This window comes from Zosterops lateralis (genome assembly GCF_965231275.1).
Source record: "Zosterops lateralis genome assembly, chromosome: 21".
Lineage (NCBI taxonomy): Eukaryota > Metazoa > Chordata > Aves > Passeriformes > Zosteropidae > Zosterops > Zosterops lateralis.
In genome coordinates this window covers 5,173,895-5,189,750 of record NC_139781.1, presented here as the reverse complement: position 1 = coordinate 5,189,750, position 15,856 = coordinate 5,173,895, and the positions used below count along the sequence as shown (strand labels likewise).

At 46.4% G+C, this 15,856-nt stretch overlaps 1 protein-coding gene across 4 annotated transcripts in view; it reads right to left on the bottom strand.

The window, feature by feature from the left end:
* The window catches only part of LOC310917820 (leucine-rich repeat and calponin homology domain-containing protein 2-like), a 39,227-nt gene extending 30,220 nt beyond the window's left edge, over positions 1-9,007 (bottom strand). For all 4 annotated transcript variants that reach the window (XM_083876384.1, XM_083876385.1, XM_083876386.1 and 1 more), the window contains exon 1: positions 8,440-9,007. In XM_083876384.1, the coding sequence (XP_083732510.1) occupies positions 8,440-8,731 (292 nt within the window). In that variant the 5' untranslated portion in view covers positions 8,732-9,007. The remainder of the gene's footprint in view (positions 1-8,439) is intronic.
* Between the last annotated feature and the right edge of the window lie 6,849 nt (positions 9,008-15,856).

Sequence of the window (15,856 nt, the reverse complement as noted above, 5' to 3'; positions counted from 1 at the left end):
ACACAAGACGGCTCCAATCTCCCTTGAAATGAAAGCAGGCTGCTAGCACTGAGAATGGCTTTGCCGGGGTTAACAGACTGGAGAAGCAAGGAAAGCTGCTAAATGCAGAACCACAGATGATTTAGGTTGACAACTCCTCTACAAGTGAGATTATAGGAATCCTTTGCTTAACCAGCTTAGACTGGAAAACTCTCAGTGGGAGTGTTACGTGAGGACTAAACAGAAGACACTGGCCATGGCTGCTCATGAATCACAGGTATTTCAATACTCCATCTCTGCAGGAACAATGAAAGTGAGAAGTACACCCTTACTAAGGTCAGCTTTGAAAGAGGAACTAGGAAAATATGAAGAAGTCGATTGCCCTTTGGTTCTTTTCACAGAAAAAGTCTTTAGTTACTGTAAGACCGGGATTAAAAAAACAATATATAGAAACAGCAAAAGGAAAGAATTTTAGGAAACCAGTCTGGAAGGGAAGCTATAAGAAGCGAGAAGTTATCTTATATAAATTTAAGCCATGATCAAGAGGGAGAACAAAAAGCTCAAGCTGTCAGGTTACAGCAGTGTCCAGGCAGGTATTAGAGTAGCATTAACATCACATTTGCCTTGGTTTTGCACTTTTCCCTAAGGATGCAGTACTGCTCACCATCAGGAACATGCTGATACAACAGACTGGCCTTTTATTTAAACCAGTAAAATCCCTTTTATATTCACATACTACATACACTACACGGTGAATTTGAAATACAAAGCTCAGCTAGGACATTTACGCTTGAACCTCATCTTCATATTATCATATTTTTCATAAAAATGTGTTGCTGATCCAGGATACTGGTGTTAGGCTTTTGTTTGCTCCAAAACAATATGAAGAAGGTAGATAAACCCCCACAAACCCAGAACTGCTCTCCTAACTCATCACAGATAGATTTTTCTAGCCAGCTTTTCTAGCAATACTTCAGCCTAAGCCAATGAAGGTCTAAGAACAGTTGTAAAATCAGTCCTACAGAAGACAAGAGATGCTTAAAAACAAGTATTCAGACCCAATCCCAAAGATACTCTTTTAGTCAATCTAAACATAAATCTGAGGTCACCACACGGAACATGGGTAAAACTCATTTGTCTGTTCTGATGATTCTGGAGAAGAAAAAAGCAGCCTCAGACACTACAGAAACACCTGCGTGTGGAATCTCTCCAGGAGGCACAAGCTGTCAATGCCCACAAACCACTGGCTGAAGAAAGCTTTGCTAAATAAACAATGAAATTGGTTTGTTCATGCTAAGTGCCATTTCTGTGGTTAGTCACAGCAGACAGATCTCTTCCTGCTTTGAACACTTTCTCAACAAACTGGAGAAGGAACCTCAGGAGAAAGGAACTCTTAATCTTCCCAAGCTCACGTCAAATGGGATGCTCCTCTAGCATTTCCCTCAAACTCTACACATCTACTTGTAGTTTCACAGTTCCGATCTTAATACATGACTAGTGTTGTTAAATAGAGAAATGTTTTAAAGCTTTCCCTTCAAAAGAAAAAGAAAATTGGATAATTAAATAATAAATATCACACTTCTGCTACCAAGGAGAAAGAACTGAGATCCAGCACACTGGTCTGAAATCAAAGCAGCCTTAAGGAACCCACTATCCCAGCCCACCCTACACTGGGTGCACCTACACTCAACATGTCTAAATTGGCTGTTTTTCATGTAAGCTGCCTCTGCTCACCTCATGTTGGTTCAGGTATGTGAGGTTTTTCCTGAAATCTGGACCAGTAGAAAACTAAACCAGAAGCTCTGATCTAAAGGTTGGAACAACTGGGGGGGGGGGTATGCTGGTGCTGATCTGCTGCACAGCAGTGCCAGTGTTGTCCATACAAATCAGATTTGTTACTCGAGGTGCAAGGAGCACACTTGAGAGAGGCACTGATCATTTATTTCAGAGCTGTGCAAGCCTGGGTGCTCAGGGGTGCACCAACAAATTTCAAAACTTCTTACTATTTATACATTTTAGCAAAGAAAGGAATTAGTGTTCATTGGCTGCAAGTTACATAGTTCTCTTAATAATCAGTATTCTATCTTCTATCTCCTAATGAACTTACTTCTCATGCTAATTAGTCCCTGTGCCCAGTCTCTTTTCATTTGGGTCAGTGCGTTCCTTGGGTTGGAGGTCCATCAGTCACTGTTGTGATCTCCCCCTTTTATCCCCTCAGAACTCATTCAGCAGAGATGCTGAGTTGGCTTTATAGGCTTCATCCTTATCTGGGGAGTTCTGCCAACTGTCCTTGTGGCCCGTGAATTCTGCACTCCCTGTGCCCGCTATCAGTGTCACATCCTCCTTCCCAAGCCTTGGTAACAGACCCCACATCTGAGATCACTGAAGCTTGTCAACCCCAAATCTTAACAAGGCAATTCTTAAAACAGAAATTTATTTTTTTAACACCAGGACATCACAGGCTTTACCTGTTAGTTGCTATTTGTTTCACAAATTAAATTTCCTTCCTTGCTGAGTAGGCTTGAAAGTACACAAAGATCAAAGAACATCCTTTCTCAAGAAAATTTCACATATTCCACATTTTGCAACATGAGGATGAACTCAACAGGTGAGTTCAGGGAATTCTTCACCACCATGAGAAAGATCCAGACATTTCCAACACAAGCTAACACAGTGCTCCAACTCTGGAGTGTGTTCAGGTATTTTAGCACAGCTTGATTTAAATGGAAAATAAAGAACACATCACCAGGATCACTCCTCAGTCTGGCACATGAAGATGTAAATTCACATGTCAAAAGGATATAATCCATTAATTCACGTCAAGGATTATCTTCCTCTCCACTACTAGAAGTGTCTTGGCTCCACAAATCTTTCAGAGCTTGAACCGGAAAGCAGAAAATCCCACTGGAAGGATTTTGTTTTGGCACTTCAGTATTTAGTCTAGAGTATAATTGTTAAAATGCTTTACTACCAGAAAGAGTGAAATGTATTTTCTTGACAAGACTTCTTAAGCTGGCACATTACAGCTCAGGGCATGTCCATTCCAACTAAACTCACCATCACTTACCAGTTTAATTCTGACCATTTCCTTCTTGGCTTTGAAATCTTTTAATTCCAAATTTCTGTTTCACAGACAAGTAATATAAGGGAAAGTAATCCTCATTTGGCAATGAAGAAAAGCCTACATTTGTTAAGGAATAAGTCAAATACACACAAAATTCCCAAGACTTCCACCAGCCTCTATATGCTCAGTAACACACATCCAAGCCCCTCTCCTGACAAGCTCACAGTCTAAGCAGGCATGAGACAAGCTACAACCAACCTGCAGCAATCAGTGCTTACTACAGGACTTATCTTCTGTGCAGATAAAATGGCTTGTCACTGGATAAACTACACAGAAACATTTCTGAAGTAAGCTAAACTGCTGGAAGAAAAGAACACTGGAGAAAAATGTGACTGGAGAACAAGGCAACTGCACTAAGATGAAAGCAGAAAAAAAACCTGAAGAAACTGGGTAAAGCAGCACTGAACAGGGTCTAGCAACAACTCCAGCACGTCCTCCTGAGACCTAGAGGCCCCTGCTGGAGCAGCTTCATCTGCTCTTATTGGCTGGTGCCTCCCTCTGACTCTGTCCTGCTCATACCACACCTCATGGCAGTGTTTAAGGACTGCCACAGCCTCTTCTATCAGCTTAAAAATAATTCTATAGTATCTCTCATTAGTGCACATAACAACTGGAAGCAAACACTCTCAGAAACCTTCTAGTACTAGGTCAGTCTTGAACAGAACAAGTTCCCCTCCCTACATCCTGGCTGCACCTATGGGAAGGGTGCTGAAGTGACAAATGGCAGGAGGGTTTGGCTGAACACCCAGGTGGTCGGGGGTGTGCTCCTGTTGCTCAGCTCCACTGAGCTGCAGCTCATGGCTCCTTCAAACCTTTCAACTGCACAACCTTTCTTCAGAAGTCATACACTGGCACTTGGAAACACATCTGTGATAATTGTGTCTGCCAAGCATAAAACTATTTTAGTTCTGTACCAGAGAATAAGACTTTATTTTTTATTTTCACCTGAAGTGTGAGACCTTCTCTAGACCTGTCAGCACATTCTCCCAGCAAGTGGCAAACAATCCCAGACTGGAAGAATGATGAATATCAGTCTGTTGGACAGCCACAGAAAAGCAGATAGAGAACTCAGAAGTCTCTTCCCACTACCCTTTAATCACACACACGCAAAAAAAAAAAAAAAAAAAAAAAAAAAAAAAGAGAGAGAGAGAAAGAAAAAGGCAAGGCATCAAATAACTTCACATTTTCTGTGGAGCTCCAGCCTTCCGTCCTGATTCAGTTACCTTTTTGCTAAGGACAGATTTCAGCACTAAATGCCAGCCTTGCTGGGAGTATGAGTAGGTACTTTTGAATCAGCTCCAACCAAGCAGCACAACTGAAATGGGAGAACACACTTCACCAAAGAGTATCTCAAGGAGCAAAACATACTCCATTTTTCTTTCTCAAACAAGGTTTTGCAATACAATTCACAGTCTAAATTATTTGCCCCCTCTGCAAATCATCAGTAATAAGCAGAAACATGTATCAAAAAGAGTTCCTTAGGTGACCAAACACAGAAATATTACAGACCTTAGTTGTTGGATATTACAAAACACAAAGTCAATGCAATGGCAAGTTGAATTTTGATGGATGAAGATGGTAAAAAGTCAAAAAATTACACACTGAATGTTTTTTGTAGGTCAGTATTTCAGATAAGGCTGTAACACCTCTGTTCTCAATTTAATCAACATTGACTCCACCAACAGAAATAATTTTATTCAGAAAAGAAAACATAATTGGTTTAGAAGTGCATACTGCAGAGGCAGAACTGCATTATAAATTAACATTCTTATGCATTTCACACTCAATATTAAGCCTTGGGGGTTTAATCTGTAATCACTTGAATGACAATATACCTTAGAAGGGCCAGAAAAAGGATGTAAAAAAAGTGAAAGACATGCAAGTAAAGGTGACAACGTCTCTGTAAGGATGCCCTGCCAAGGCTGGCACCAGCCAGGACAGGAGGGCTCACTCCCAGAACAGACTGGAATACACTGGTGTTACTCCAGGCTATGAGGAGGAAGCAGAGGTGAGAAAGGAAAAATTTCCACATTCATCTATTTACAGGCAATCATTCACCTACTTATAATTGCCTGGGAGTTCCCTCAGAATTGAGAAGTGAGAATTGAAGCTGTTGTGACACAGCCATAAACAAATCAGCCTGATGGCACTACGGCATTTTTCTGGAGCTGTTGGTCACTCACCTTTTGTATTTACTAAACTCATTTTTTAAAAGGTACTCATTAAAAAGGGGGCAAATTGCTAAAGGCACAAGTAGGCTCAGGTTCCTGTGCTATATTGTCAGACTGAACTATTTTCAAAAAAATAAAACAGCAAACACACAACTCTTCAGCTAAACAGACTGTGATTACACTGATGTGATAGACTCAATTACTTAACTGCCAGGGGGCCTAATGCTGCTCATACAGACAGAAACAAAATTACACATAAAATTACTGGAATATTCAAGATATCTCTTGATGTCTCAAGAATTATTATTTTCTCCCCAGAAGATCTGTTTGGGCAGCCAGAAGACAAATTCAGAAAAATAAAGAAATAAGGATTTTCTGGCCAAAGTGCTGCAAGGACAATTCACAGTTAAAAACAAACAAAAAGAGCTAAACGGCCAGACAGGGTCACTGTGCTTTAGACACATAATTTAAAATACAAAAAAGTATGCCTCAGTGTTTGCAAATCAAGCATTGGCAAGCCATTATGTAAGTTAGATGCAAAATAAAATCCCAAGCTATTTTTGATAAATCAACAGAAGCTGTGCTTCAACATAGCTCTTGCTGACTTTACTGATATAAAGATAGAATATTCTGGGTTTACAGTAACACTGCAGATCCTACTGCCTAAGGGTTGGTGATATGGAAAAGAAATTGTTTACATCTATAATGGCCAGAGACTGTTTTTTAAAGCATTTGTTTCAAGTACCACAGAATTGAATTTCAGACTCGCTGACTCAAAACAGAAAGTGAAACTCTACAAACATTTGTGACCCAAGCCCCCATCTCCTGTGCCTCAGCCTCAGTCTAGAACCTTGTTCATGGGGATATTTGCATGTGAAAGAGGGATAACTGCGTAAGAAATATCAATAATTGCATGACGGTTGCCTCTGAGGCAGCTGCTAATTCCCCATCGAGCTCCAGGCCACGCTGACACTGTCAGGGATGTCCATGATTCACCAGCAGAACACCGTTCACTCACTTGACAAAAATTTGTACAGATCAAGTCAAAATACAGACTACGGGTCTTTTGTTTACGAGCATCTTTTGAAAGATGTCTAAAATTTGTATTTCACCGGGATTCATTCATAAAGCAGGACTACATTAAATCAGGATCCTCCCGAGGTGGTACTTACATAGACAGAGATTAACTATTTCAGTACAGGGCTTTAGAGCAGCGAGCAATAAAGCCATTTCTGCCAGAGACAGCCCTCGAAACATTTTCACACCACCATTCACAATAACACTTCAATCCTGATGGGAATGACTGGGCTTTCCTACATCTAAAACACAGAGACAAGACCACTGCAGGCAGCTCTGACTCAAATTAAATGGACAAAAACAACCTACCCAAATGCAAACAGCAATAATTAGAAGCAAACAAAAAGTACAGACCCTTGATGCTCCAAGTTCAGGATACAGAATGTCTTTTTAATAATAGATTACCTATATGCCTACAATGCTTCTTTCTGAGTGCTTTGGTTATTCAACATCTACACAAAGCAGTGACCGACAACACTGCTAAATACATTTTATGCTACTACAGGGGAAACTCCAGCTTCCATTATTTCGTGGAACCTCTTTTTATTTCCAGGTACCACCACGGACAGCCTCCCATTCCAAACAATATGCCAGCTATTCATAACCCATGGGGAAAGAAAAGCCCCAAAACAACCCCCCCACAGCATTAATTCACTCAAACAACATTTTCAAAAGCCACTAGTACTTGTGAACAAAAGATCCTGGGCATCTCAGTGATATTTTCGTCTAGCACATTATTTAAAATTATCTATTTTCAGCAACTACCCCAGCAGCAAAAAAAAAACAAAAAAAAAAACAAAAAAAAAAAAAAAACAAAAAAAAAAAAACAGGCAAATGGAGATGAGCCTCAATATGAGAAAACCTCCGTGGAAAATGTAGCTTTGTTTTCTAGGAACCGTATAGAAAAATGCCTCCATGTTTATCTCACCTAAAAGCCTGGGGAAATCCAGGCGCACACTCACAAGCATCTACCAACACAGTGAACACACCGAGCTCTCCAGTCACTGCGGGATGCTCACACATCCCTTGTACCCGATACCCCAGGCGATACAGCTTTGACTGCAAGGGATCCGACACCTTTGAAGGTGCAACCCAACCACAACACGGAGCTCTCGTTCCCCCGAGGGAGGAGAACTCAATCGCTCTCCTCACCCTGCACACCCCGCTCCCCCACACCACTGCAATTCCCCATCCTTAAAGCACAGACCGACACCGGGGACAAATGCCCGATTCCCTGAGACCGCCCCTCTTCCCTGAAGGCACACAGACCGCAGCCGTTCTCCTCCCGGCACAGCCCCGGAGCCGCCGGGCGCACCGACAGCGCCGGCTCCGCTCCCACCACCCGGGGGGACAGCGGCTTCCAGCCCGGACACCGAGCACGGCGGTGAGCTCGGACGGGCACGGCCGGGCGGTGCGGGGAGACCCGGTGCCCTGTGCACACACACACAGCTCTGTGCCCTGTGCACACACACACAGAGCCCCGGGCCCCCGAACACACAGCTCTGTGTCCCCGAACACACAGCTCTGTGTCCCCGAACACAAACACACACACACACACACAGAGCCCCGGGCCCTTCCACACTCACACTCCCCCTGCGCTCTCGCACTCGCTCACACGGAGCCGCTCGGCCCCCACCTGCCCGAGCACCTCCGGCTCCCCGCTCCGCCCGCAGCGGGCTCGGCGTGCCCCGCTCACAGCCCGCACCGGCACAGGGACTGGGCCCCGCACTCCCGCCGCAGAACCGGCCCCCGAGCGCCCGGCGGGGCGGCCCCGACACGGCGGCCCCGCATCCTCCGCACCCCGGCCCACTGCCCGCACCCAGAGCCCCCAAACGCCGAGCCTCCCCCACTGCCCTCACACGCCGGGCTCCCCGCTCCTCACCCGGAGCCGCCGCTCCCGGGGCACCCGCCCGGCCGCCCCCACGGCCCTCCCCGGCCACCGCCACCGGGGATCCCCCGCCGCATCCCCGCACCGGGGCCCCGCAGCCGCCACCGCCCGGCCCCGCCGGCTCCGCGCCCCCCGCCCTCGGCAGCGCCGGGCCCGCAGCGGCCCCGCGGCCCCGGCCCGGCCCTGCCGGGGTCCCTCACCGGCTTGCGTGGTGTCGCTCAGGTCGCAGCCGCTGCCGGGGAAGTCGCGCAGCTTCCTCCCGCTCAGGCACAGGATGCCCGAGCTGCCCGCCTCCTCCAGGGCCCGCTCCAGGCTGCGCACCGTGTGCGACTGCGGCAGAGCCGCCGCGCCCCAGTGCGGCCCGGACGAGAAGGACAGAGTCAGGTGCGCGGGGATGCCGAGCCCCGCCGCTCCGCTCCCGGCCGCCGGCCCGCTCCCGCCGCCGCTGCCGGTGCCGTTGTTGCCGCCGCCGCCCCCCTGCCCGGCCGCCATCTTGACCGGCCCCTCCACAACAACGGCCGCGGTCGCTGCGCAGGCGCCGCGGGGCCCGCAGGGGGCGCCAAGCGACGGGGCGGGGCTTCAAGGCGCCCCTCGGCCGCCACAACCAATCCGCGCCGGCGCCGGCGCCCGGGGGCGGGGCTTCCCCAGGGGGCGGGCGGCTCTGGGCCCGAGGGCTCGCGGGCCGCCAGGGGGCGCTGCCGGGGCTGAGGGGACCGGCACCGGAGCGGGAGCGGAGCGGACACCGGGGACATCCCGGGACCGGAATGGACACCGGGGAGATCCCAGGACCGGGACCGGGACCGGGACCGGGACCGGGAGCAGGAGAGGGATCGGGCAGTGGGATCGGGAGCCCGGGGCGGAGGGAACCGGAGCTCTCCCGCGCCGGGAGGACCGTCAGAGCCTCCGCGGCCTCCGCCCCGCAAACCGGCACCGGCACGGCCGGACACGGACTGAGGAACCCGCGGGCGGCAGCAGGAAAATCACCCAGGAATCGTCCGTGGCCCAACAAAGGGAAAACCAGCGAGCGGCTCGCCCTGGAAGGCCTGAAGGGACACTGACAAAAGCCCCACAGACACCAAGGCCCGCGGCTCAGATGCCAAAGGGCAATGGGGACACATAAATCACAGGCCATTGCAACATCCAGGACCCACTTACCTGAATACAATGATACAGAACTGCTGGGATACTGTGTGCATGGATAATTACCTCTCCTACCATGTCATCAGTCCTTGTTTCGTGCTGCATAGTTATCTGCCAAAAATTGCTCCGGAGCTGTGATGAGGAAATGCCAAAGAAAGCCTCATAGACCCAGATTTAATGCAATTGTCCTGTGTTTCATAAGCAGAATCTGCTTTTAAGCCCTGAATCTCCTTGAAGATCCTTGCATTCTTGAATTGCTTTGGCTTGACTTTTAGTTTCTTTTTGCACGCACATCATGCCTGATTTGGGGATCTAAGGGAAATTCCCTCTACACGGGGGATGGAGACACTGTCCCTCAGCCAGCAGCACCGCACTGACAGACACCTGAGCCGTTATTGATCACCACAGGACCAGACCTGAGATAGGATGTGGGTGATGTCTGGGGGAAATTCAGCACAACCAGAGCCTGCAGCAGTGAGCAGCTCCTCAAGAGTGAAGGGCTCAGTCCTGCAGCAGCCCTGTGGCATTTGGGATCTCCCTGTCCCGGCACACAGGCTGACTGCCCTCCCAGCAAAGAGCTCTGGGTGCAAAATGCAGCTCTGGGGGGACAGGGGGCCCACTGGCACCTGGAAATACCGTGGCTGTTGCTTCCTCTGCCCTTGGCTGTGCCTGCCTGTGGGGGCTGTGGGATTCAAGCTTGAAGATGAATATCTGCCAATAGGTCTGGCTGGGCCAGAGCTTCTGCTCTTGCCATGAAAAATCTGATTGTTCCCTAGAAAATACAAGGCAAACCTATGTAAACACTGCTGACTGCTGCCCTCGGTTGAAGTTCCAGCCAGAGAGGGTGGAGGGTGAATAAACTCAGACTGGTGTTGGGCCAAGTGTGTAGGATGATTTTGCCTGCAGACATGGAGCAGGAGGCACGGTGGCTCTGCAGCTGGCAAGAGTGAAGCAGAGCAGGAGCCAGGACCAGCTCCAGCACATAAATTCTACTAAATGTTAGAGGTAGTTGCTCTGAGTTTCCAAAGCATGTGGCTCAGCACAGGGCCAACTCAGAGATGCTCCCTCTCAGCCACATCACTCAGCCTCTTGCTCTTTAGAGCCCAAGTTAGATAGAGAAAGAGGTTAAGCTCTCTTTTCATGAAATAGGTAAATGGCCAAAGGGTTAAAACATTTTTTTGTCACCAAAGGTCTCATATATGAGAGGCCTTTTTTCTTTAACCAAATACCCACTGTACCTGCAGGTGCTCCTACAAAAAGCAAGCCAAGCTTGCTCATCTGCTCAGACACACTCTCACATCTTCAAAGAACTGAAGTTCCCCATACAATAGGCTGGAAGCAATGTCTGAGGATTTTCCTAACAGCTCACCAAAAATTCCCAATCTACAAACTGTCCTGAGCAAATTGCTGCTTACTGACCCAAAAGCTTGAAAGCTGATTGTATGTTCCTGTGGTAGAGCAGATTTACCTGTGGGGGTCATTTATCACCTCCAGTAACTGCAGAACCAGAACAGATGTCTGGAATGCTAAAGTCTAATTACTTTTATTTATAATGGATTTCACAGCCTTTCAGCAGTTCCTTTTCCCCATGCCCTCCTTTTTTTGTCATTTCACAAGCAAAACCAGTTACCAGTCTAGTGGCAGAAGGCTGCCCAAACCAACCTTCCTGGCACAAAGAGCAGTAAACCATAGCTGTGCCATCCCTCAGTTTCTCCTCTAAAACAGAGATTGTTGCATTTTCTCATTTATTATGGAAGCTGAGTACAGGAAGAGAGGGAAACGCTCAGATTGTTGTCATGAGACTGCACAAGACAAACATATTTTATTGCAGACATGCCAGGCAGAGTCGAGTTTCAGGAGTTTGAAAATTTCTGAAAATCCCACACTTCCATTAAGAGCTTCCACTTTGAAAGTTTTTGTGGTTACCCACATCTGCTCCAGATGAGATGAAAACTCACAGATAACGACTCCAACAAATTTCATGTTAATGCCTCGAGGGATGAGATCTAGATCAGGCTTTGATGCGTCTAACTTTCAACACGGAATGCAAGCTGTGGTTACTCACAGCTCCTGCAGTGAGGTAGCCCTTGGCACAGCTGGCCCAAGGAGAGCTGTGTGCCTGTCCTGCTGCTCTGCCTGTGCTGCTGCACCTCCTCTCAGCCCTGCCCAGCACCACGGCTCACACACCCAGAGCTCCCCAGGGCACTGCCTTCTGCAGACAGCCAGACGGGATTATCTCTAGTGTTGGTGTGAAATTGATTGTGACAGCGGGGACAGCAAGAGTGGAGTTACCTCTGGCACTGTGCAGCGTGTGTCTGCAGGCCAGGCTGTGTCCCAGGGTAGGGCTGTGCTCGGCACATCAAAGCACAGCGACAAAGCCCAGGTGCTGCCCCGGGCAGTCTGCAGTGATGCTCCCTGGACACCTCCACGGTGCTGCCAGGCCTCTGCCAGGCCACACGAGCTCTGGACTCCTATGGCCAAGCAACAGGGATTGTCAGCTGCAGGGACACCCCTGAAGCTTTCAGTGCTCCTGAGTTAAATACTTGAGGTGAACACAGAGTAAGGCTTTGCCAGTCTAGATTGCCATTTGCTTAGAGAAATTAAATCCTCCTGAAATGTCAACATTGACCTTTTTTGCATCCTTTAGAGACTTCCTTTTGCTTTAAGCAATTAAATGAGAGCTTTCCTACCGTTCCTGCTGTGCTTCTTTATAAGTAGATATCAGTATTCCTCCATGGGTGAGACACTGAGGTAACAGTCACTGTTCCTTCAACACTCCCATGATCCTGGTGCCATCTCCTTGATGCCCCTTCAAATCCTTTGTGTTTAGTTTACTTATCAGCACATGCTCTATGTGTCATGGATATTGCTTTTCCTCTTTGAGACCTGCAGGTGTGCACAGCTTCCCACAGGCAGTTAAAATAATCTCCAAATACCTGGATTCAAGATTCATACTAAAATGGCACCATCTGGCCCATTTTGAAAGCAAAGCAGGAAAATTATACCTATATTCCTTCTTAGATCAAAAGGCAAATGCCACTCCATCTCTGCTAAAGGGCAGTCATATCTGAAACACCAATTTAAAGAGCTAGAAATAGCTCAAAATATTCCAGCATCTGATGCTTGAGTAGAAAAAGAAGCAAGCAGGATTTTGTCCAGCTGCCTTGGCAAGCAATATCTGTTCTTATCATCTTTTTGTACAGACCACAATAAGAGAGCAGATCCATTAATGAGAATATTCCCAATACCTTTCCCATTGGGAGCATCTGATTCATTGCACGGCTGGCAATGCTTCATTGAGCAGGAGGAAACACAGTTCTGAAGGCAGTGGGGAGGGGAGCTGCTCTCCTTAAAGAGGTAATTTCAATCCCCACCTATTCCAGCTACATCCACTGGAAATACCTTCTTATTGTGCTGGAGAGGCCTTTGTCCTTTGCTGATCATTTTGATGTGATTTCAAACAGGATTTACCCTTTTATTCTATTTTGAATAACTTGTTTGCTGTGCAGTAGCATACTTGCCTTGCTTGTTTCTTGGAGAGATTAGAAACACAGCCCATTTAGTGAAGGTTTACTTTAACACTGAGAGATCCCTAAAAGCAGCATAAACTGAAACTACTCCTTACATGACAACAAGCAGCACAGCCAAGGGTTGTGTTTCTGTGGATCTCCATTTACTGGAATGTTGCTTGGCTGGTTACAGATTGCACTGAAGCTTCCAGCTCCCTGACATCCTGTATGTGCTTTTTTATGGGAAAACTGTGGGACACTGCATAGTCCAGAGGTACAGCTTATGGGTGTTGTGGCAGTGGTTTTTCATGTACCAGGCTGAGATGACAATTTTAATACACATACAGAGAGAGGGGGTGAAAAAGCCAACAACTCCCCTCTAAAAACTCACTTTTGCTCTATGAAGGGTATATCTGTTAAATTTGTAAAGAAGAAAAGCAAGGATTTTGTCATTATCTGTGGTTGATCTTGTTTTCCCTGAGCAGAGCTCAGTGATGTGTGCACCTCAGCTACTTTATAGCAGACAGTGGCTGAGGTATACACAGCAACCTTCTGCATAAAAACCGGACTATCATCATCAGTGTGGTTCATTCTGGGAATGGCTAAAATAAAGGAATATTGGTGTAACTAGAATTTTCTTCAAAGAGCCTGAAGAAGTGTTTTGTTTTCTTCCATCTTCTCAAGAAGATGATTTTCAAGTGGTGACATATGGTTGAAAGGCCATGTTAACAATAAAACATAAGCTCTTTCTAGTGGTGGTTCACCAATTTTGGAGCTTTACTGCTACCAGTGTTCCTCATGAACAGATGAGAATGGTGGTCCTGGGCTTCTCATAAATTAAAAGGCCTAAACATCCCCCTTGTGGGCAAAATACAGTCTCACAAAAGTGATCAGAGTTTTGGCCTGTTGAATTAAACGATTGTTTTTGCTCTGAGCAATTCTGGGAGAGGCTGGAAAGCTTCCATACCCTCTGATAAAAAATGTGCATGCAGATTCCAAGCCTTTCCTTGACACATATTCCCAAAGCCACAAGTTTCCAAGAAAAAAAATCCAAACATTTTTTAGCAATTGAGTCATGTAGTTTTGGGTCCATTTCACTGAAAGTGAACAGTCATATATTTTGCAATTTTGTATTAAGTAACTCTGATACGAGGCACTCCTGGGAATAAAAGACAAAGTGAGCCGTGTTAATTTTGAGATCACGGCGTAAGATTTGTTACAATAATAAATCATGACAAGCAATTTAACAAGCAGAAGATTCACTACATCTACTTAGAGACCAAGAACACATTTCAGATAATAGAAGTACTTGACTGCTGGCATGTGTTCCTTTCTCCCACTGAGTTTATTTTTGTTTAGTTTTAACTAAAAACCTTCTAGGATTCCTTGGGGTTTCATTATATGACAAGAAAAGCATCTGATAAATTGAAAGGCCCAGTGCTCCAAAGTAGCACTTGTTCTTTTGGAACAAGTTGGTCCTGCCTGTGCCTGACAAGGGGAAGGAATACCTGGTGCCTTTGGCAGAGGTGCCCCAGTGCTCTTTGAGGGCTCAGCTTGATGGTTTGTTGCCACAGGAACAGTGAGTCAACACAAAACACTTCTAGAAGAAAGCATAACATAAATACTTCCCCCCCATCTTAGTTTCTTTTTTCGTTGTTTGTCTATTAATCTCGCTTTTAAGTTGTGAAAGTCACATTCCTGACATTCCTTTTCCAGGATGCAGGGTCAAGTCTGTCTGCCAGACACCTGCAGCCCTCCCCAGTGCAGGGGGATTGTGCTCTAGGGGAGGTTCTGGCTCTTCAGGCCTTGTCAGCAACTCCAGCATGTGTCACCTACACTGCTGATGTGAGAAATTGCTCAGGACTGAGATGATGGCAGTGCTTAGACAAACGAAGCAAATGGGACACTTGCCAAGATGTTAAGAGGTCACAGACTGGCAGCTGAGAGATAAGAGCACATATCAGCTCATACTTCCCAGATGAAGAAATATGGCTTAGAAAGGTTTTATCCCTGCCCTTAATGCTATGCACTTGAAGGAAAGCAACTAATTAAACCTCTCAGCTGGCAAAGTGGCATTTGCTACAAAAGCTGTGTTGTAGTTCCATGAAAAAAATGTCCTTTGACTATTTTAAGTTGCCATTTCTATACTCTGCCTTTGTCTCCTTTGGTCTCAAACGTTTGTTTCACTAAATGTGATCAAATAGAAACACTCATCTCACACCAATCTGCTTCCATGGTCATTCTGCAGTCACTACAAAATATAGCAAAGGTTATTTGTTGCTCCCTCAGCATTGTTCTATTATTTTCTTTTGTGAGAGAACAACTCCCTAAACCAACACTTTCAGAAGCACTTGATCTTTCCAAGAGCTATGCACATACCAGGAGGCAATTCTTGCCCTCATTGATCTGTGTGTAGAAATTTCTCTCCCATTTGAAGTGCAAGGGGGAAAAAAAACCCCAAAAACTGTCTTGAAAACACAAAACATACAGACATTGTTCACTATTTATGTGGCCTCTTACGTGGTAAGAAAGTTTATTTCACAGCATTTATCATATAGAGACTTCAGAGAAAAGCATACTCCTCACTTGATGCGTGGCAGCCCTTTGGAAGATAATGTTCTCCTATCTCTTTTTTTATTTTTTCACCTGTCTTTAAAAGTAGAGGAAGATGGTTTGGCTCGCATTTTGTATTCAAACTGCAGAACAGCTTTGGTGCCATAACCAACATGACAGAGACTGAAAGATCCCCTGAGGAATCTGTGAGTGATCGGGATGCTGCCCCAAGAAAATCCCAAATGGGCTCTTCCTCCTCCAGGCGCTCACAAATACAGACTTCATGCACGAATATGAGCCACAAGTATCTCTGTTTGTAGAGTTGCCTTGTTTTTCTGTTCTTCAGAACGCAGCAAGGTCATTCCGCGGTTCGCACGGCTCAGAACTGACCGCTGGGTTGGGAAGATACATCTGC